The sequence below is a fragment of the Carassius gibelio genome, chromosome A17, assembly GCF_023724105.1.
Source record: "Carassius gibelio isolate Cgi1373 ecotype wild population from Czech Republic chromosome A17, carGib1.2-hapl.c, whole genome shotgun sequence".
NCBI classification, from domain to species: Eukaryota; Metazoa; Chordata; class Actinopteri; order Cypriniformes; family Cyprinidae; genus Carassius; species Carassius gibelio.
In genome coordinates, this window is record NC_068387.1 from 25,388,796 (window position 1) to 25,412,981 (window position 24,186).

The 24,186-nt window shown below is 34.8% G+C and overlaps 1 protein-coding gene across 1 annotated transcript in view; it reads right to left on the reverse strand.

Annotated features, from left to right (window-relative positions):
* LOC127933542 (kelch-like protein 29) overlaps positions 1 to 24,127 on the reverse strand; it is a 112,230-nt gene extending 88,103 nt beyond the window's left edge. The window contains exons 1-3 of the mRNA XM_052530585.1: positions 23,031 to 24,127; positions 20,208 to 20,279; positions 1,465 to 1,769 (exon numbers count right to left, since the gene is read on the reverse strand). Coding sequence (XP_052386545.1) covers positions 1,465 to 1,746 — 282 coding nt within the window. The 5' untranslated portion in view covers positions 1,747 to 1,769; positions 20,208 to 20,279; positions 23,031 to 24,127. The remainder of the gene's footprint in view (positions 1 to 1,464; positions 1,770 to 20,207; positions 20,280 to 23,030) is intronic.
* Positions 24,128 to 24,186: the final 59 nt, after the last annotated feature.

A 24,186-nucleotide genomic window follows, 5' to 3' on the forward strand; every position in this document is an offset into this window, starting at 1 on the left:
TTCCCCCTGCCCCGCTCCGGCCCGTCTGCAATATGAAAGCAGGTAGCGGGAGTTTCTTCTTGACACAGATCAATAAGCAGCCTCGCTCTTCTTTATCAGAGATGGCTTGTAGAGATACGCTGGTGGGGGCAGCTGCAGGGCTTTCATGATGGATGACAGAAAAATTGACCCTAAGATCCGCAACCGCACAAGCTTTAATCTCTTTCTTTTGCCGCGAGCGGAGACAACAAACACACGTGGCACGTAATGACGCCACAAAGCTCTCTAACTTGATGTGGCCATCAACAGTTGTGTTGGAAGTGGTCCATCCATGCACAAGGACAAAGAATGCTAAATTCAACAACACAAATATAAATAGATACTAAATAAATAGAAATGTATAATTATGCAAATATACTATATGTACCCACATCCTTAAAAACCATTGACAAAATCTACACAAAAGAAAAATAAATAGAAAAAACTAAAATAATATAAACAGAATAAATAAATAAACACCTTTTACATTCCTATTACACACAGAATGGGTTTCAACAAGCGTTTCATGCAGACTTCATAGTAGGGTTATTACTGTTAACTAAAACTGAATGGAAATAAAATAAATAATAAAACTGATTTTAATTAATTAATTTATAAAATAATCCAGCAAAGTTTAACGGAGATAAAACAATATTTTATTTTAAGGCAAGGCAAAATTTCTCACTTTTATTTAGTTAAACCTGATGTATTAAAATAACTAGGGGTGCACGATATATATATATCGGCCGATCGTTATGTGCATCTCATCAGTAAAGCCGGTTCCCTAATCACCGGTAAATACCATCAGGTGCGTGATTTCACATAGAGCAGCTGTTACTACACAGAACCGTTGTTAACTAACTAGCTGCGCAAATCAACGCTGATAATGAAAGTGGATTTCCGCGGCTTGTCAGTTAACAACGGCTCCGTGTATTAATTGCATCGGTATTCCGATGGAATTTACCACTGATTAGATAACCAACTTTACTGACGAGATTAATTAATTATCGGCCGATATATATCGTGCACCACTAGAAATAACTTTAACGGAAATATTTTTTTTTTTAAACTATAAAAACACAGATAAATTACTAAAACATAAACAAAAATTTATACGAAAAAAGAAAAACATAACTATTAAAACGTAACTATTTTAAAATATTGTAAAAAACTATAATAGTACTACAATGTAACCAAAATATCACCGCTTCAAAGTCAGTATCAAATTTACTTTAAAATACAAGCTGCATGAATCATATATGGATACTTTCATGGGCTGCTTTCTCCCTTTTAGACCTTAGCAGTGTAAATTACCATCGACTACCATTGAAGTGGGAACATCTTTCAATTGTGTTTCAGAGAAGAAAGAAAATGATAGCTGTTAGGAATGACATGAGGGCGAGTAAATGCGTCAGAGAAAGCGGCCGCAGGTGTGTTCAGCCCTACCTTAGTCACAGAGGTGGTGCAGGTGGAGGCTAATCGCTTGCAGGTCAGCTCGCTATTGGCCGTGCTGGATGCTCCGGTGACCGGGGTGGGCAGCAGCGAGGGTATGACGGGCAGGGGCAGGAGGCCGGGACGGTTGTTGCCGCTGTTAGGGATGGAGGAGGCAGAGGTGGAGACGCAGCCGTTAACTTTGCCAACGCAGCTGCTGTTGGAGACGCAGCGCTCCCTGCGCTCCCAAACGCTGCGGAAATCCCGCTCGAAACGCTGATGGTACCGTGACATCATGACAGAACGGAGCGGGAGAAAACCTAACAGAGGAGAACAGACGCCTTATATTACCATCTCAAAAAAATAATGGTACTTCACAAACATGCACACACACACACACACACACAATAAAGATCAATTATATAAAATATTTTATAATCAAGATCAAGATTATCAGTAGAAAATAATAATACACAGCAAAAATAAGCGTAAAAACCTGTCAGTTGCTAATAAGATAATGTGTGAATTAATAGCATGGTTTCCTCTGATATACAAACGCAAACACACAGTGTCTTAATATAAAGACATGAACCCATGAACATCACCAGCTTTTCACTGTTTAATATGAAAAGAACACAAACTGAAACTAAAACTGAAAAACCTTGTTGACAACCCACCAAAATAAAAGTCTGGTTTAACTTGAAGAAATTATGACAGAAATATATCACTATTGTATACGAATTGTATTCTCAAATGACTAAAAATGTTACAATTATTTTTAAGAATACCATACAATCAAAATGTATTGCCTTCTAAAAGACACCTTTTGCTGCTTTTCTGTGCAAATATTGATGCGTGCCATTAACTCGGATTAATGTGATTAATTAATCAGCACATCATATAATTAATCCACTTAAAATGATTTAACTGACAGCCCTAATTACAACAATAAAACATCTCCTGATCTCTTTTTGTATCTGCTGAAATCTATAAGTATTTTTAAGATCGAATGCATAACACTTTACTATAAATTTATATATTAATAAATGAAATCTCTATCATGTGCTGCTCCACCTCATCTTTAAATTCACACATAATTGAAATTCAGACAGCTTTAATGTTAAACGAGATAAATGTGTTGCATCATTCTGAAGGTGTTAAACATATTTAATTAATCTTATTATAAGTTCTGTTTGGCAGCCTTTCTTCAAAAGACACCACTGGCTGGAAACTCTGAAAGCACTGAATAGATTCAGATATGAGAACTCAGTGTCTGGTCAGCATCTCTACTGTCTGCCTTTAAATTCATCACAAAAGATGGGAGGTCACATGTTGTCTAGAGAGAGGAGATAAGCAACTGCTTTACAGATCAATCCAGACATGATGTGTGACAGCAGCACAAAAAAGCAATGCTGAGGCTGATAACAGAAACTATGTGAATGAACATGTTTAGTGAATGTAAATCAATTTTGTGTGAAAAAGACATGTCAATCAATCTATGGATTTCCATAAATAAAGTCAATTCTAATGCTAAAATTGGATATTATATATTTAATTATTATTATTATTAATTAATTAATATATTATTATTATTATTATTATTTATTATTATTATTATTAATAATAATTATATTTATATATTTAACCCTGAAACATACAGAACTACCAAATATTGCAACTTATTATCCAATCACATAATTGCTGTTAATAATGTTCATGTTGACTAGGTCTTGTAATAATGTTTCTAAAAAAATTCCTGTCATATGCACATAAACTCCACTTATAAGCTACTACTAAATATTGTAGAAACTTAATTTTCTGTAAAGTTCCTTTGCAATGATTTGCATCGTAAAAAGCGCTATACAAATAAAATTAAATTGAATTACAATTTAAATGTAAAATATAATTGAAATCTAATTTACTCACATACATTATGTTCCTTAATCCTTATAAGAAAAATGTAAAATGTTTTGCATGTATTTGTTAGTTTTCTTATTTATTTAATCAAAGTACAAAAATGTAAATGTTTTTTTAAACATTTAAAATTGTATTTTTACTTTTATCATATTAGATTTTTTATATTTTGTAATAAAATTTAAATCTACATAATTGTTTTTATATGTTAAATGTATAACATGGACAAAAGTCTTGTTAACACTCAAGTTAATCATCCAGTCATGCATAGTTTTCTGCCTTTTCAAGTAACCTTAAAATCAGATAATAACTACCGTATTTTCCGGATTATAAGTCGCACTTTTTTTTTCATAGTTTGGCTGGTCCTGCGACTTATAGTCAGGGGCGACTTATTTATCAAAATTGATTTGACATGAACCGAGAGAAATGAACCAAGAGTTCACATTACCGTCTCCAGCCATGAGACCATGAGCGCCCTCTCGTGGCTGTAGACGGTAATGTTTTCTCTTAGTTCTTGGTTCTAAATGAATGCGACTTATATATGTTTTCTCCTCATCATGACGTATTTTTGGACTGATGCGACTTATACTCAGGTGTGACTTATAGTCCGAAAAACACGGTAATCAATATTTCATACCAATATTACGATGAGCATATCTGATGATAAACAGATTAGATTATTCATTAGTACTTCAAAGGTTCTCCCACACAATAACTGACCTTCCTAATTAATGTAAACTGTACTATGACCAAACTGTCAGTTTCATTCATACTTATTTTGAATATACTGGCCACAATAATGATGGTTTCAGAACACATACAAAAGTTTTAGGGGATCTGATATTATATATATATATTATATATATATATATATATATATATATATATATATATATATATATATATTAAAATGTTTTACACTATATTTCAACATATAATGTGACCCTGCACCACAAAACCAGTCGTAATGGTCAATTTCTCGAAATTTTGATTTATACATCACATGAAAGCTGAATAAGCTTTGCATTGATGTATGGTTTGTTAGGAGGACATTATTTGGCCGAGATACAACTATTTGAAAATCTGGAATCTGAGGGTGCAAAAAAAATCTAAATACTAAGAGAATCACCTTTAAAAAGTTGTTCAAATTAAGTTCTTAGCATTGCATATTACTAATCAAATAATATCTTCATGGAACATGAGCTTTACTTAATATCCTACAGATTTTTGACATGAAAGAAAAATCGATAATTTTGACCCATAAAATGTATTTTTGGCCATTGCTACAAATATACCCCAGACAGACTTCTGTGCTCCAGGGTCACATCTGCCAATTCAAATGCACATTATTTATGCACTTCATTCAAATGCATACTTAGTTTAAAGAATCAATGGCAGGTTTAGAGCCGATACAATGTGACAAAAAAATAGAATAATCAATCATTTATCAGAGACTTCTGTTGTTCTCTTTTTTTTTTTTTTTTTTTTTTTTTAGTTTTTACGTTTTTCAATTTATTGTTTAATTTTCGTGTTACCCAAAAATGTAAATGATGGACTCCCAACTCTTAATGATTTTCCTTCTGAAGCTTAAATTAGAAATTATTAACACAATGTCTTAATGCTTACATTTTAAGTATATTGTAAAAATAATTTTTTTTAAATAATTGGCTTTAATTGCAATTTAAAAAGTGCATTAATTCTTAAATGAGTTTGGGACCTTGAGCTTGGGAATAGCGATAAACATTTAATATTCTACACAGTTGGCTATAAATGTTGAAACGGAGACTCGTGCTTTGACAATGATTATTTCATTTCTGCACTGCACAGGAAAACAAAGGCCAACGATGATGGAAAACAAGGAAAAATTGTATGCGACACAGAATCAACTCCCTGGGAATTCCACAATGCATGCATTTTTCCACAGCCTTTTAAACTCGAGCTGCAGGATTGGATCCAGCAGTTCAAACAGCTGGAATAAACCTCGTACGGCTGAACATATCTCTGACATGTGGTTAAAAACAGGCAGGAGAAGAAAAAACTATAGGTGTTGCTTCATTTGTATCTCATGCCCAAGCTCTAATAAGGTGAAATATGTCAATTAAAGCATCAATGTGGAAAAAAAACAATGACACACATATAGCTTTGATATAATGAAGAGGCTTTTTTAAATATACTGTATGCAGCAGCAGATCTATCTTCACACTATGCACTAAAAAAACACCAAGCATATCATTAAACACACCATCTTATTGTTCTCTGCTTCAGTTCCACCTCTGCTTTTGGACATATAAAGATACCTAATGAGCTATAAACATTTCAAATCCATCAAGAACAGAAAGAGAGATAAAAGCATTTTATTATATCTGGCGTTCACAAATCATAAATTTAAAAGTTTCCGTGCTTAAGCTAAGCTTTGTATAAAAATAAATGAGCAAGTGAAGGCATTCATATAATGAAAAACAGGCAAAACAAATTCCTGCATATATTGAACATTTCAAACGCATCTCATCCAATCATAAATAACTGAAAGTATTACAGTCTGTAATTCACATTTCACCTTTTATTTCTGATAAAAACCACGCTCTGCTAAGTTTTCCATTTATGATCTAGATTCAATCTCTCCCGTACGCGCCTCACAGATCAATTCATTCATTCCGCCACTTGAGACGAAATCCTGTCATGTGTGAACAATGCAGTGAGAGAAATATCCCAACATGTGCTCTGGCACAGCAACACCCAAAAACCAAGGACTTTCAGATGCACTTGAACCCTCGTTTTTCTAATTCTGGCTTGAGAGGAGAAGCATTCGCTACAGTGCTGGTAAAAACACTCCTGGTGTACTTTACCAGAAGAACAGACTCTTGAGACTCTTGTTCATGTGAGACAGTAATAAACACAGAAGACTTTGGCAAATACTGGGAAAAATGTCAAATCAAGTCAATATCAAATGGTTTTATGTGTGCAAACACCACTTTAAATCTCATCACTGAGGTTCCTCTAATGTGTGAGCATGTTTCCCTATAAATCTAATTTATTTTATTTTATGAGATGAAATTACACATAAAAAGATCACAGTTATAAGGTGACTGACAGTTTAATTGTCTGTTAAAACCTCATTTTAATTGTATGCAGTAATTACAATATTGAAGCAGAGAAACAGGATGGGATTTCAGGGCTCAGATAAAAAGTAGTAACAAACTAAACCTTCATTATAAGTATACAAGTCCATACTATGCAAGGATTTCCAACGTATTCCAATGTATAGGCAAGGTTTTAAGAAAATTTAGGTAGAGGCACATTTTTCCAATGAGCCAATGCTGCCATTCCTAGAAATTAAACTGCAGAAACACTCATGTAGAAATTACCATAAGAGATCACATATGTATATCTCAAATTATCACCAATTTCACATTAATATTTGATTTCCACATTACACAGAGCTTAGCCAATCGTAACAGAGCTCATTTGCATATAGGAGGCACAGAGTCAAAACCAGCCTTTTTAATTTGTAAAACATATTTCTCAAAGTCTGTTTTACCCCATTGTTATTTTAGTATAATTGATATACTATTAACATGTATTAAGTTATTTTGATGTTTTCTGTAATTTGGTTGCCCCCCCCAAGTATGTCTATGTAGTGTTTACTAATTATTTCAGTTGTAATTTAATCAGTACTTGAGCTTACACTAACTAAAAATGATGAACAGCTGAAAAGAAATTTGTTTTATTATTTTATTTCAGCTAACATCTATTAAATACCAAGGAAGGAACACAATTTTTTTTCATAGTTTTAGCTTTAGGGGTAACACTTTAGAATAAGGTTCCATTAGTTAATGTTAGTTAACTACTTTCGTTAACATGAACTAAGCAAGAACAATTCTTCTAAAGCATTAATAAGTCTTAGTTCATGTTAATTTCAACATTTACTAATGCATTATTTAAATCAAAAGTTGTGCTTGTTAACATTAGTTAATGCACTGTGAATTACCATAAACTAACAATGAATAACTGTATTTTCATTAACTAACATTAATGAATAAATACAGTAATAAATGTATTATTCATAGTTTGTTCATGTTAATTAATACATCAACTAGCATTAACTAATGGAACCTTACTCTAAAGTGTTACCGCTTTAGGTAACACCCTTTAATATATACGCAGTCCCCCACTATTTTCAACACAAGCATATCTGTAAACATTACAGAGTTTAATAGATGCTGTAAAACCAGAAAGATCCAAGAAATATCACAATGCATATAACAAATCAAATGCACCTCACTTCTTTTCCTCTTTTCTGTCACCTCTGACAACCAAAGGCATACAAATCAAGAAAACCACTAAGAAAAAATAATAATAAAAATGGCACAAAACCCACATAAAAACAAATGCAAGCAGAACACATGGTCTGGAGTTTATCTGTGCTGAAATGTGATCTGGGGTGTGTGACGGGTTTATGATGCCTCCAGTAATGGAGAAACAAGCAGAAAATGTATTCATAAGGGTTAAGCCTCTTTGCTAAAACACAACTCCTGCTGCTTCACGCTGTAAAGAGCTCCATCACAGACGCGGCCGGCACAGCGCCGTACTGCTTTATCTGCGGTGTGCGGCATTGCTCTCCTGTCTTTAGCTATGCTTCACTAGTAATGCATGACTGCCACATGACCACAAACAGGAACAAGGAACAACCAGCAACAGCGTCCCGGAGACACCGGAGACATTCCTGCTGCACTTAGGATGACCTCAGATCTCACATCGCTCCAAACAGTCCCTCTGAGCATCTCAAAGGGAGACTTCTGCCTGCGCCACATCAATTATATCCATCTGTTGAGTTTTGTTTTGCTTTTATTTTCATCGTTGCTCTGGAGGAGGATTGAATTACATACCGAGAAGTTAAGCTTCTTTTTGCAGATCTTAGATGAACTTCTTGCATTGAAGACTTTATTTCTGCTCTTTTCTATGCATTAACAATGAATAGGCACTCGGATAAAAACAGCACCATAATCTAGACCATATAGACTGCTTAAGCCATATGATAACTTTGAACAAGAAATAGAGCCAAATTCACTTTCAAGATGTTGACATACTACACATGCTCTCTCATTTCAGCTAATGAAAGAATTACTACAAACTGTTGATTTTAAATGGGAACTGTTCAATTTATCTGTTGATCCAATTCACAAATCAGACTGATTCACACAAGTTTGACTCAATTTGATTCTCTCACAGGAGTTATCAACTAAATTAAAAATTAAAATTAAATTTATGCATTCAGCAGACGCTTTTATCCAAAGCGACTTACATTGCATTCAGGCTAACAATTTTTCCAAACATGTGTTCCCTGGGATTCGAACCCCCAACCTTGCGCTTGCTATCGCAATGCTCTACCACTTGGACTACAGGAACACTAAATAACGAAGTAACTTAAAAGAATAGTTCACCCCAAAATGAAAATTTACTAAGGCCACCCAAGATGAGGATGTTTCTTCATCTGAACTGTTTTTTTTTAGAAAAGTAGGATTGCATAACTTGCTCAGCAGTGAATACACTGCAGTGAATGGGTGCCGTCAGAATGAGAGTCCAAATAGCTAATAAAAACATCACAATCCACAGCACTCCAGATTATCAGTTAATGTCTTGAGAAGCAAAAAGGTGGGTGTTTGTGTGTAAAAAAAAAAAAAACATTTGTTTTTCAAACTGCTGTTTCCGGCTGAAATATGAGTCCATAATCCATAATAACGCTTTCTCCAGTGGAGAAATGAGAAAACAACAACATACAGCTTTGGAATGACATTATGATGAGTCAATAACCAGCAGGATGAGTATTTTTGGGTGAAATGTTCCTGTAAGCACTGGTTTTCACACTTCTAAACATGTGCGGTGACTCTAATTTGCATAAACACCTCTAAACCTAGATTTACATTTAAATGCATCTCGATGCTGTGCATCTTTTATACATTATCAAATTTAATTTCTTTTTTAATCAACAGAGCCACCAATTCTACCGCACTGGAATAGTGTGTGTAAAGCCAAGGGTGAAATTAGTGTGTCTGCTAAGATGTGCAGATTCGCTACAGTAATTCTTCCCACTGTTTCCTCGCAGCAAAGAAACCGGCTGCAAGTAAATTGGATGTTTACCATGCAAAAATGATGTACATGTGGCTAATAATTTGCTGTTTGGATGCTGAATAATACATTTCAGTGCTGGTAATAACAAACACTTTCAGAGCAGCAGATATGGGCGCGAGAAAGCTGCATTATGGATTAGTTTTATATGAATGCACTCTACTAAATATTTCAGAGCCACGCTCTCATCTGCAAATAAACAATTCGGTGAAAGCTCTTCAGAATAAGGCTACGTTGAAAACCAAGAACACGTATGCAAATCATATACTTGTAGGTATGCAAATATCTTTGTTTATGTGCAATCCTTTCAAGCTCATTTTATATTCATATATCATTTGATACATGAATCACTTTTGTTTGTTGGATTCAGAAAACAAAATGCATTTGCATAATAAAACAAATTTTTCTCCCTCAAAACAAAACTGTCATGCAAATAGAGGAATAAAGGTCTTATAATTAGTCAAACTCACAGTTAAGTTAATGCACATTGCCTGTGCTGGAAACAGATTTGTGCAAACAAGACCGAGCAGAGAATAAAAGTCACACTTCACAGTCTCTTACCGGACTGGGCTCGCCACAGGAACCTTCATTAAACGAGCCCGAACCACTAATTTGACAAATAACTCAATGCAGCGACTAGCAAAGGAAAGGAGGAACTTTCATTATGAGCCGTAAGGATCACAAATTAAATTATTAATGCAACATATGCATGAGGTTTATTAAAACATGCATTAAAGCCTGACACATTTACCCTATGGTGTATGTACAACCAAAATCTAACATCACACTAACCGCATATCAGTTTACTAGCTGCTAAAAATAAACCTTGTGCTGCAGAAAGAAATTGTAAGAATTACAGCAGCACATGAAACCATATTTTCCAGAAAATAAGGACAGTACCATGTCCAAATTGCATTGTGGAATCAGTGATAGAAAAATAAATTGAATCTGTGTTTAAGTCACATTTCATTATTACACTTGGAAAATAATGACATAACAGAAAATAAAACATTTACCAACACTATAGTATAAACGTGCATTTTAGTTTACCTAAAGTAACTAAACAAATGTTAACGGAATAGTATTATGTTAATGAAAACTATGATAAGAAATAATTTTCACTGACAAGCTTTCTTCCATGACTGTGAGACAAAACTAATGACACCAACATCTCTATGATAATATCAACATGAAATATCTTTGACGGAAAAAGACAAGACTAAAATGTAGTTTAAAAAAAATCTCTATATCCAAAATATCTCTATATTTCATTAAAAAAGAAAAAAAAATAGTCCTTACAAATTTTTATGCTTGCGGTTGCCAGATGTCAAGATTATAAATCCACCAATTACAGCTGCGTAAAGTTGAAAAAAAGGCAATTATGACAACAATCATGATTATGCAGCATCACTAAAATTTGACTTTTACATTGACTAAAGTTAGTTAGACTGACATTCAGTCAACTAAAACTTGACTAAACAGAAACAGGATGGGTTGACTGAACATGATAAAAACTAAAATGGACATTTGTCACAGAACGAAGACTAAAATAAAAAAGCTGACAAAATTAACACTAGTCCACAAAAAATAAAATCATGAAATGTATTTTTCAGAATAGAAAAGGAATACGAATTATAAGCATAAAATAAACAAATTACAGTGGCTTTCATTACGAACCATTTAGTCTAGCCTAAACTAATTTATTTAAAGCAAAACTAAATCTACCGGTGTGTGGGAAATGTGCTATGATAAACTAGAGCAGATGTACTTCTCTCATTCAGCATCAAACCAAATGTTTTGCATGCTTTATGCTAACTGCATTTCAGATGATAAAAGAACTGACTTCAATTCAGTAAAATATGATACTCTATATTATGACTAAGATGAACAATTATCAGTGCACGACTCATTCACAATGCAACCATTTTTTACACATCATCTTTTTCTATTAGACAGCTGTATGTGGACAGAAACGGATCATATAAAACACGGAGGTCATTCACAGCCACATTAACCTTCATCTCACTAACAGTCTCTCATCAGACACCGATCATGTGACCTCCACTGACTTCACTCCTATTAGTACTAACTGTATCTTTAAAAATTTCACAACCGTGCCGCATAACTGAAAATTGGCAAGTCGCATTGAAAAGAATGATTTCAGGTCATTCCTGCCCACTGACCTTGTGTGCTATAAATGCTAGAGCTGTGTTGCACAGTAGGCAGGATACAGTCATCCCATCCAGGTCTAATACATCTCTTACGTCTCTTTCAGTCTTTAGGATGGGGTATGATAATGATGCAGGACAGCAGCAGGGAAGGAAGGAAAGAAAAGAGCATCATTTTGCTTCCAGGCCACAGTCTCGTCAGCAGCACATGCACTGATGGCCGCCGCTAAAGCAGTATTATTACACTGTCAGCTTTAATCAACATTGTAGTCAGCAGCGAGATTGTGCAGCGCTGCAGCTGTATAGGAGTGTGGCGTCCGTATCTCAGCCCAATGTACCAATGGACACACGGACACACACAGTAACGCCTGCCCCAGCTGCCGTTCAAGCAATATGAGGCCATCAGTGAACGACCGCTGACTCCGTTATAGGAATGATTTACCATGAATGTTCTGCATTCAATGCATACTTTCAAAAACGTATTTAAAGAGCAACCAACTCTGAGATGGATCACAAACCAAAAGCTATGAATCAGTGCAATAACAATTTATTTTAATGAAAATAATTACATTAAAATGTCATTTATTTCAGTGATCAAAGCGGAATGTTTGCTATCATTACTTCAGTCTTCAGTGACCTTCAGAAATAATTTTAATGATGATGATGAATATTTCTTATTATTATCAATGTTGAAAACATTTGTTGCCATTTAATATTTTTGTGGAATCTGGTTTGCTGGTTTACATCCCATCCACACAGAGACCCATACATTTTGTATAGTGTAGGTATTTTGACCACACGGATCCGGCGTTTTGGGAAAGCAAACCGATATTTTTTTAAACCGGTTCTCAGAGTGGATAAATCTGAAAACGCCGCCTTTGCATTTTTCACGTGGAGAGCGAATCCGTATAGTTTCTGAAACTATGACATTATCAGCCTGCGTCTCGACCCTAGTCAGACACCAGTCACGTAACAGTAACAAAAACATTAACAAACATGGAACGATTGTCTTTTTATTAACTGACATTAACACAGACTAATAAATGTATTGTTTCACGTTCGTTTGTATTCCACGCGCAAGGTTTATGCGCATAGTCCAAGTCTTCTTCTCTGGTTTTAGTGCATATATGTGGCAGAATTACAGCGCCACACACTGGTCTGGCATGCATACTTCATTGTTTTGTGTTGGTTTTGTGTGGATGCATACATTTTCTTGAGAAAAAGATCAGATTAGGAAAGCTTTTGTCAAATAAGAGGTCATTGTACTATAAAATCATATTGTAAGTTTCAGAACTCAAAACTTTCTCGTTAGTTTAAAAACAGCTTATGTTGAATCAATCTGCCAAAACAACATCTTGTGGAATGTGTCACTTTATGATGTAATAGTGTGTCTAAACCCTGCTTTCGCAGAAAAAGATGCTTCTACATCACTGCAATTACCACCACCTATATCTCAAGTGGACGATTGACACTATCTACAATCTCTATTAGGAGTGAGAGAAAGGTGGCGGTAATGCACTTATAAGTCTGCGATCCAACGTAAAGTAAGAAGAAGAAGAAGACACGTCACTCTCAGGTTGTGTTTTGAGGAGGCGCTCATACAGTTCAGGCATAGCAGTGCATCAGAGTAAAAAAATAATATAAATACTGTTCAGTTTCTTCCCCAGACTGATCATTTTGTGTCTTTTCCCATCAATGTATCGTCACGAGTCACAGGGTTTAATTTGGTTTTGTTTGTGTATATTTATTTCTGTTTTATTGTATGTTTTAGCTGTGATTCCCATCCACTTGCATTATAAGACTGATTTGTTTTAAAAATCTCAGTTTGTGTTCTACTAAAGAAACAAAACCACCTACATCTTGGATGCGCTGGGGGTAAGCAGAAAAACATAAAATTTTAATTTTTGGGTGAACTATCCATTTAAGATAACTGAGACTTGTTATATCACGTGCATATCATTGCTCACTTGTTGATTTTGATTGTTTCCATTGTCCTCATGTGTAAGTCGCTTTGGAAAAAATGCGCCTGCTAAAGAACTAAATGTAAATTTATATATATTTTTTTTTTGTAGAAACTGGTTTGTTGGATTCATCTGGTCTGACCACCATTCTGCTTAAAACTTTGCTGGTCTTTGCTGGATTAGTTTAATCTGACCACCTCTCAGATTACCAATATACCTCGGAAACAGCTAGAAAAAAACAGCCTATGATTATTTAAATAGTTAAATAGTAAACAGATAGACAGGGCATCAATTATATGTTTTGTAAAAGCTGTGCAGGAATCCAGGGCTGCGTTACCCAAAAGCATCACAAGCTAAGTTAATCGTAGAGATCACTGGTGCCAATGGTTCTACGATCTTCTTTGGCCTACGATGCTTTTGGGAAACGTAGCCCAGAACAGTAAAGTAAAAATCCTACACATCTCGTAAGCAATTTGCTTTCCCAGCATGCTCAGCACATTTGAGTCCTTCTCAACCGCAGAGCTCCAGAGAAACTCATAAAACTACTGCAAATACTCACTGATGCTTGGGAAGAAACATGAGATTTTAGGAACTGAGAATCTGTTGCACAACTTCAGATGAGTAATACAATGAAATATTTTTTTATGCTAAACATCTTACACATAGTGCAACGGGTTAATGTATATACAGTGTATATACAGTGCAGGATCACTTTCTACACTGTATGGACTCTCTGTCAGACCATAAACCCAATGGCGTTTAACTCAACTTTGAGATGTCACTCTTTATTTGCTTCATCAGTTTGTACATTTCTTTTAAGTCTGACTTGATTACATACAGAGTAACGTGCAGGAATGCAGGAAACACTCATTCTAGCTGAATGCAGATAGCAGCAGTTTCAAGCACACAAATATACACTAGTTTAAGACTGAAAACTATCAAAGTAGCATCACACTGCAGTGATGTCTGAAATCTCTTTATGACCAGAAACACACGTCTATTCCAAGCTCATCCGGAGCTGCCACGGGTGTTTAACCCCACGGGTGGAAACCAGAGACGACAGGACGGAGCTGTCTCACTGCATTCCCATCTAACCACCCATAACACACCTTCACCTCCATCTAACTGCATCCAACATCTCATTCTCATGGGATTTTAACACTAGCTGACTTTATATTAGTCCAGTCAAAGAATGAATGTCACTGGAAATATTCCTCATCTAATATTGGAGGTGGACTCATTTGTATTTATGGAGATTAATTTTAAATATGCAATGTATTGCTACTAAATGCATTAATTTTAATGCTCAATTTCAATGAGCAAATTTTTTTTTAATAGAACCTTGATATGTTTGCTAATGAGGGCAATAATTAATTATACTATATTTATTATATTTCAACAATATAGTATTTAAATATTTTAATCACAAACTATTAAGAATAATTGATATCTCCAGTGAAATCAAACAACTGCTTTTAACTGACTTTTTATAGATTACTATCATTCCTTGATTCTCTTTAATTAGACTGTTAATGTAATGTATGTCTTGCATAAAACATTTGAATCTGCTTGAAATTAGGGTGTTTTTTTTCTTCAAAAATGGGATTCGGTGGTTAATAATTCATCAAATCATTTAATTAGTGAATAGCTTATAATTATTATCATTATTGTTTTTAAATCAAAACATTTTGATGAAATGCGTATATGAACAATACATATATATTTTTAAATATATAGAATATTTTCTTGGTGACCATTTTCTTTGGGGATATCAAAGATCCACAAGCATGCACAGGTTTGTTTAAAATCTCAGGTGGTCTTAGAAAAAATATTTTAAGTCAAAAGGGTTCAGATAATCAGAAATGTTTTAGAATTCTTGCTTTACATACAGCTTTAAGTTTGATGGTCCCCAACCAAAAAGCTGGAAATAGAAGATTTTAACTCTAAACACCAAGCCTCAAATCAACACAAGTGCTTTTAAAAACAATCTCTCATTCCACCATGTCAAAGGCAGCGAGACAGAGTGAGAACGCTTTCAAGCACTTAAACAGGGAGCCCATTTCCCAAACTGTTTTAAATATTTCATGAGGAATTCATGTTGCTTCATGCATGATTAGCGGCCTCGACTCACGGAGAGGTCAGACAGAGTGCAGCGCACCGACAGGTTATGAGCCCAGTTCACTGACGGGGCACTTCACGCTCACTGCTGTAACCCTTTCACCACCGACAACTGGTACACAATGAATGCTGTTCTGGAATAAAAAAAAAATATTGTACATCTTAATTAAACATCTTATCCTGGCACAGGTGTGAAATATGACATGAAACGGTCAAATCAAAATTCACTCATGTTGTGCAAGTCCTAAAAGCACTCTTTAACCAAGACTATATTCATAGCAGTTGCATCATGACATGAACGTTATGGATGCGTCTGCATGGGTTCCCACACAGAACACTGAATCTGCCATACAAGCATGCATATGCATGACTCGCACATGTGAAGCAGTGGTCCAGATGGATGACCATAAGCACAGATGTGCTTTGCAACCGCATCAGAATCTGTGTGACACTGAAGACTCAATTTAGATATGCCTCTGTTTACATACAAGAACTCGAATGAGCAAAAAGTGTGAAGAAATGTAAAACATGCAGGTATTTAAGGCACATTTAATTAAATCTCATGTTTCTATAGTAAAAAATAAATATTTTTTTTTTTTTGTATTTTTGAAACAATATGCACTCAAGAAATTGCTATTAAATTGCACAAATAATTTCAATGATACAGGAAGTAACATTGAGTTAAACATGACAATTTTAAGTAAAAAAAATAAAAAATAAAATAAAAAATCCTGAAATACTGCATGTATTATGAAAGCATTATCAAAAGTTAAACTATTTTTTGCATAAAATTAATCTAGCATTTTTGCATAATCAGAAAATTAATACCATGAAAAAAAGGGAAATAATTTATTTATTGATCAAAGGTGTTCATTTATTAATGTCAAAATATCAATGCAACAATGTAACCTAACAGACTGACACATGACTGAATCAAATATTGGCTCATAGATTAAAGTTTCACATAAAGGCTCAAATAACGAACAATACAAAACCTAACTATAATATTCTCTACGGTGGCTACATTCTGCTTCCAAATAAACACATTTACACAATTACTCACAGCAAACAAACCATTCTAGCTTTGGTTTCAAATGAAGTTTACTCACTAGGAAATATGAGTCATGTTTTTGATGGGTGAAAAAAAAGTGTGTCCTTCACACGATGCACCAGGCCAGAAAAATACTTTTTTTACTGGTTTATTCAAGTCACTTATTTTATTTCCGTCTCAATTACATCATGCACTTCTAGAGTAAATAAAGATTCATCAAAATATGGATATCAGTGGATCACAGCATTTGTTTATTTCACTTATTAAACATCAGGCTGAGTGGTCTGGTCTCTGTTGTGGTCAAATATTCAGACAAATTAAATTAATCCGCATGCTGCACAAGATCTGGAAGTAAATTGGCTTCTGCAAGCAAACGTAAGTCCTTCGTTTTCAGAGGAGTAAACAAAAGCGCAAGCATCACCATTGATTTTCATTCACAACTGGCCTATTTAACGCAACGCTGCAGCCATGCACACTGAAGTCCAGACGCTGTCAGCAACCTCTGAATGAGTTCAAGAGACAACGCTAGAAACAACATACTGTAGTGCAAAGTCTGCCTTGAAATAAGGGAATACATGAATCAAAAATTATTCTGTCATCGTTGTTCGTTCTAAAACTTTCTTTCTCCAGCGAAATATATTCCAAGAAGTTCAAATACGATGCAAATGCATGTTTGTGCCCTATATCTTTGTTTTCTCACATAAAAGGTTTCTGATACTTTTGCATCTTTTTCCTTTTTTAGTTTAAAAGCTTCAGACAGAGTAATTTTGCTTTAAATAAATAAAAATGCAAACAGGTTTGAAACACCATGATGGTGAGTAAATGACAGAATTTTGTATTTCTGCATGAACGGTTCCTTTAACAACAGTGAATTCACAGGCACCTTGAGCGAGGTACTTTCTATTCAATCTTCTGAAGAATAAAGTTAGAAACTCCTTCCACAAAGGCCATCTTATAAGGAGCGCACACGACCCATTTCTAGAAGGTTGCTTCAATAACATTAGCAAAAGCAATTAACCTTTAGCCGGCAGCTCCTTGAAGTGAACAGGGTGCAACTATATTCCTTTATTCACACTGATTACACATATTATAATAGACAAGCATCTGAGACACTGACCTAGAATGACTAGCTATTTTTCAGGAGAGCAACCATGTTTGATGCAAATGCAACCTTTTGCTGCTTATTTTTAACAATTCTCGAACAAAATAAAACTTCTATGACCATAAAAATGTATCAACTAATAAATAAATGACTGCTTTACTAAGCGGAGCCGTTTACTTTGTAAATACAGTAATCAGAGTTCAGTTTCAATTCCAATGAAACAGCAGAACCAGATAATCAAGCTCCGTAGGTTCGCTTGAAAATTACAGGCAGGTTTTTTTTTTTTTGAGGCCTGAAACTCAGCTTGAAAGATTTCCAGGAGCTGGATAAGACCCATCTAATCTGAAAGAAACATCCACTTCATGGTGATTCCTGTTTTCTGAATGTAAAAGCACAGCTTGCACGCAGGTGTGATTTAAGCATATCAAAAAATACTGGCCATCTCCGGAGATGAACGAGGTTACTGGAGGTTAAACAGGAGATTTACTTTCTGAGACCTCAGTCAACGTACAAGCTCTTTAAAAACTGAGACAACATGAAACGCCCACTGAATACTGATAAAGACATTAGATAGTCAAACCCAGTTCACAACAAAACCAGTGAGATGATTGCAGGAAATGTTACGATTTGAGTGAAAATAGGTTTGATTTTGGATCAACAACCTCATAATAGAAAAGAAATAAAACAGAAACTGGATATCAGAATTAATTAATTTTACAATTTACACCTAATTAATGAGATAGTATCACAATTAGCATATGAATGGAGTGTTTTTAGCACAGTGATTTCTAACCTTGGCCTGGTAACTCAAAGATACTGGGTTCAAATCTCAAAAAACGCTCAGATTTCACTCGAGAGAAGCTCACTGAAAATATGGGAATATACATACATTTTGGTCACACTTTATTTTAAGGTTTTGGACTTTTGCCAGAATATACTCCTAGTTTGCTGCTTATTAATAGTTAGGGGTGTAGTTTAGGTATCGGGTAAGATTAGGGATGTAGAATATGGTCATGCAAAATGTGCTTTTTAAGTACTAATAAACAGACAATATTTTAACAAAGGAATTCTAATCATCAGCTAGTTAACAGTCAGATTTGGTCCCTATACTAAAGTGTTACACTATACATTTTTACAAATCTCATGCCTATATCAATCCAATTCACTGCAGTTTCCAGCTGAAATTAACTCTAGTGTCATTAAAACATCAACAACGTTTGTTCTTTTTCACACAAATTATGATTTCAGCGGCAGGTTATTGATAAATAAATAATGGCTTATTTTCATACACAATACCATGTTTTCATCTAAAATGCATGATTTGCAAATATTTGCATCACATAACTAATTCAATATTAACTAATTCAAAAGTAAACTTGCTCAGTAGCTCACCTGGTACAGTTACATTGCTTTTGCAATGCGAAGCACTGAAATAAAACATGTTTCACGACAAAAGACCAAAAACATAGAAGCAGCAAGAGTTTCATCAAGTGCATTTTTCTCTTTCATGTTTTTCTTTTGTTATTGCTATCGATTAGGTTAAGTGTAGCTGGTACATTATTTAAAAATGCTAAATAGCATTTAAAGCCAAACTGCCAGTATATGTACTGTACAACAACTAACATAATAAAACATTGCCAGATTGAACCGAACGCATTTTGAACACCACTCAATAGACATTTGTCTCTCGAAACATGCAAAAAAACAACCCTAATATAATTTTGCAGAAATGTCATCACATGCACATATCATCCTTTTCCCAATGAGAATAAATACTCATTATTTGCACTGGATTATGCAAATTAGGGTCCTCTGTGGTTATTTAATACATAAACTACTGATTCATTGTATTTCGATGAATAAACAGACTCCACTAGCACAATATGAACTTACAATGTAATAACATGCATTAACACTGTATTAGATTTCCTAATTTGGTAGTGACAAATTAATTCTCAGAATCTGCTGCGCTGCTAACATCACAGGTCTCACGCTTTTCCACACACAAGCAACTTGGGTTTTCCCTGTGATCTCCATCTACACATCCTGATATGCGTCAATTAAGTCGTCTGGATGTAAGAGGCAAAAGAGCATCATCCTCAAAGACCCCCATCCATCATCCTCATAAAGAGCACAGAACCACCAGTGACGAGTCACATCCATAAAACACATTAGAGGAATGTTCCAGGTTTAATACAACAAACTGTGTGGACGAGATCTGTGCAGAAAATTAATTATAAAAACTGCTTGCTCAGTCTGGTTCATAATCATAATAATCTTCATCATTAAATCACTGATACAAAAGCCTTTACACTCACCACACAGTGTCTCTGATCGATGCACATCATACAGGAGAGTCGTGTGCTTTTCTCCTCTAAATCACACGGCACCTGTTAAAGAAATGAGAAACGGCCATGATAAAGAAGTCATTAATCAGATGATTTTACAGAGCGCTGCTCAGAGGACACAGGGACACTTAACATGGTTTTCAAAGTCAAGTCAACAAGAACCAGTTTTTAATGACCTCTCCAAGACAATAAATCAGATCTGTAGACATAAATGATTTCAAGAATGGCAGCATAAGTTGTTGTTAAAGGAGAAGAATGGTGCATAAAAACATGTGAAACCTTCATGATGGAAGCCATGAGTGAAAAGATCAAAACAGTTAAATAAATGAATTTGTAAAGTAATTAAAAACTGCATTTCCACCACAATTACCTCGAAGTTCTCATAATGCAAATAAAAATGCATGTTAATACATGAATGGAAATTAGAATTAAATAATGAACAAGTTTTATTATTAATTAAAAAAAATACCACCAAAAGGTACTTGATCAATAATGTCATTTTTATTTACACACATAAAATAAAGTCACACACATAGGGTAAATAAAAATTAATGCGCAGTAATACATTTACTTCTCATTAAAATAAAAAAAAAGCTTTTTTTTCTCCAGTATATGAGAACGGAGGTAAATTTTCAATAATTGCAATGAAAATAACATCACGATACAACAATAAAAAAAAAATCCTAATGGTTCAAAACACAGGATTTACTTAATATTTTTGTGATCTGTGTAATTTTTTTGATGTGTGTAATATCTAGTGATTTGTGAAAAATGCCTTAAACGTTCTCGAAGGTTTCTTAGAGTCAATCGTCTCATCTGAACTCTGTTTAAACACAGACCGGCGCTTCAGATGAGTGTAAAGTCTCTGCAGAAGTTCTGTTCTGCGTTCTGAGTGAAATCTGAGCTGGATCTGAAGACCCCCAGCACTTACTCAAGCCTAAAGACTAGAGTCAACATCAAGACAGGGCTCAATTAATGTCCTTTCCAAGACAGATCTTCATTTAACTCGTCTCATTCTTCTCCCGTCTAGTCGCCACAGAGCTGAAGGTCTGGCAGCAAATTGAACCATCTGTGTGATTTTACAAATGTCTAAATATGTAAGCTCCTCATTGAAAATGTAAATTTGCTCTTGAATACATTAGGCTGCGTCAGGCTAAGCAAACATTTCAAACTCATCTGAGTAATTAGACTTTTGACTCTACATTTAAGAGTGACCGACAGTGTTAAATGAACAAGCTTTAACTTCATTAAGTCGCAATTAGTAGTAGAGTATAATGTCTGAAAAACATTTTCTTAGCAAATACTCAAAGACCACTTTGACTGAATGATTTTGGACATTTCCTGACAGCGTAATAGACATAAAATGACCTGCATGACCTAAATGCTATGAAGATCACGTTTCTGCCAATCAGAATCTGAACAGTCAAACACTCGATGCTGAATTAAGCATCAATAATTCATCACAGCACCTGACAGACATTAGCTAACCAGGTAAATCAGAGCTTATCACCTGAATCAATTAATAGATTTCAGCATAATGAATCAGATCAGCACTGCTACACATAATTACTATTGTCTTGATTGCTTGTGAGGGATTGATGTAACAGAGAGAAACACTGAGAGACTCTCTCTCTTCTTCAAATGAACATCATCATGAATCTATACATTAAATTAACGCACATTTAAATAATGATTGACAAGCATCACATGCATCTAGCGTTCAATGTCACACAGTCAGACCTGTCACTCATTAAATGTGCCAATCAAACACTTTTACAGGTACAGAGAAATAAAGATGTTAGGCAAATGTATTGATTAATTAAAAGTATATTATACTGCAACACACTTATAGTACTGTCTACACAACTATAACAAATCACAAACCGAGTGGGACTCCATCCTCCTCAAACCAACACAAATATCAAACACACAACAGATAATATTTTATTATATTGCTTGCATTTTTGTCTTTTTTGTGCATTTTAAATGCATTTCATTTTGCTGTCTATTTTATTAACTTGTGGCTTTACATTTATGCATTTAGCAGATACTTTTTATACAAAGCGGATGCAAATTAAGCAATAAAATGTGTAAATATAAAAAAATAAACAACAAAATGTTTGATAAGGGCATCTATATCACGTTGTGCCTTGTAATATTTGTCAATCTACCTACTCGTATAAGGTACTTTGTCAATAATAAAAATAGAGTATATGACTGTTAACCAAACATATTACAATCTCAGTTAACCAAAAACCATCAGCTGAGTGACATTTCAAAACATGCATCAAAACCACCTGCTCACGACTAAACTATTTAATATATGATTTACTTTCTGCATAACACATTAAAAGCGTATTGCAATATTCAGCGGATTACAGTATCTGTCAGTTGACCTGCAGTAACAACCTACTAGTAACATGAAACATCACATCAGAATCAAATATTAATTGCAACATTTATGAAAGCAGTTTCGATGGGTGCACACCTGTATCTGTTTAGAAAGTGAAAACTGGCGTCTCCAGTGACTCTTTTCCCAAATTGAGGAGGACAGAAGCAGCGTGAAACACTTATGTCCTGATAGAGCGTGCTGCTACAGATCAGAGCACCTGTATTACACAATCTCCAGCGTCTCGAGATGAAATAAAGGCACAGCTGCTACTGTTGCGTTAGTGTCTCCTCGTGAGCCGCACACGCGCAGAATCACGAGATACCGGGATATCGAGAATCACACGTTAATTCCAGCAGCGCTGGGTTGTGAAGTCAGTCTGATGCTGCTCTGAGCTGTCTTACCTTCAGATGAAGCCGCGCGCGTTCGGTTCATTGTGTGACAATCGGTCAGTGAGGATGCTGAGCGCTCGTGCACACGCTGATGAGGAGGAGGAGGAGGATGATGCTGCTGGGCTCTTCAGCGTGTGAGTGTGTGTTTGGAGAGTCAGCGCGCTCCGGCGGCCTGCGGTGTGTGTGTGTGTGTGTGTGTGTGTGTCTTTTTCTGCTCCGCCCCTACACTCCATTATTACTAAGAACACTGCGCCACCTGTCGAGAAAGAGAGAAGATTCAACAGCAAAAAATATCTTACAGTGAAAATTGCTCCATTACAAATTACAAGTCACCAAATTCAAAACAGTTTTTGCAAAAGTCTTAAGAGTTGCTGATTTTATCAATACTTATTTACTCAGAGTGAATATAGGCTCAAAGATGCTAGTCAAAGAGACATGACAGTGGAAAACAAGAAAGAGCTGATTTGTGATGAGAGCAATCAGATTTATTTAATTAAAAAATGAAAAAATGAAAAAAATTAATAAACATGAGCACCTCAAAAAAAGGATAAATAAAATCATGGAGTAAAGAAGTATTTTATTTATTTGTTTTTGTTAAATTTGTTTATTAAACGTTTACAAAAACAGGATAATAATACAAAAAAGTCAACTCATTCTTGCACTGGATGAGCTGGTTTTGGCCTCATCGCTGTTGCTAAGGAACTCATATCCGTGTAAAATAGCCTTGTTGACAAGTTTGGGTGAGTAAGGGCAAAACACACAACATCACTTCTTTTGTAGCAGAAATAAACTGTTGCAGAAAATGCAAGGCGCTGTGCAAAATGTAATGTGTAACTGCAACACTCATTACAAATGTATCGGAGTAAAGAGAAGAGATAACTTTTTAAAAAATGTAGTGAAGTAGAGAGGAAAAATTGCTAACATCTTTGACACTCAGTAAAACTCAAAAGTAGGCAAAAAGATAGTCAAATACAGTAATTAATTACATTTACTCAAATACTTTACACCTCTGAAAATCTTAATAGTCCAATTTCAGTGTTTAATGCAAGCCAGTGATACTAAGTGTGCTAAAACCATATTTTGTTACTCCAAATAAAAATAATTGTAACAAAAAAAAAAAAAAAAAAAAAAAAATATATATATATATATATATATATATATATATATT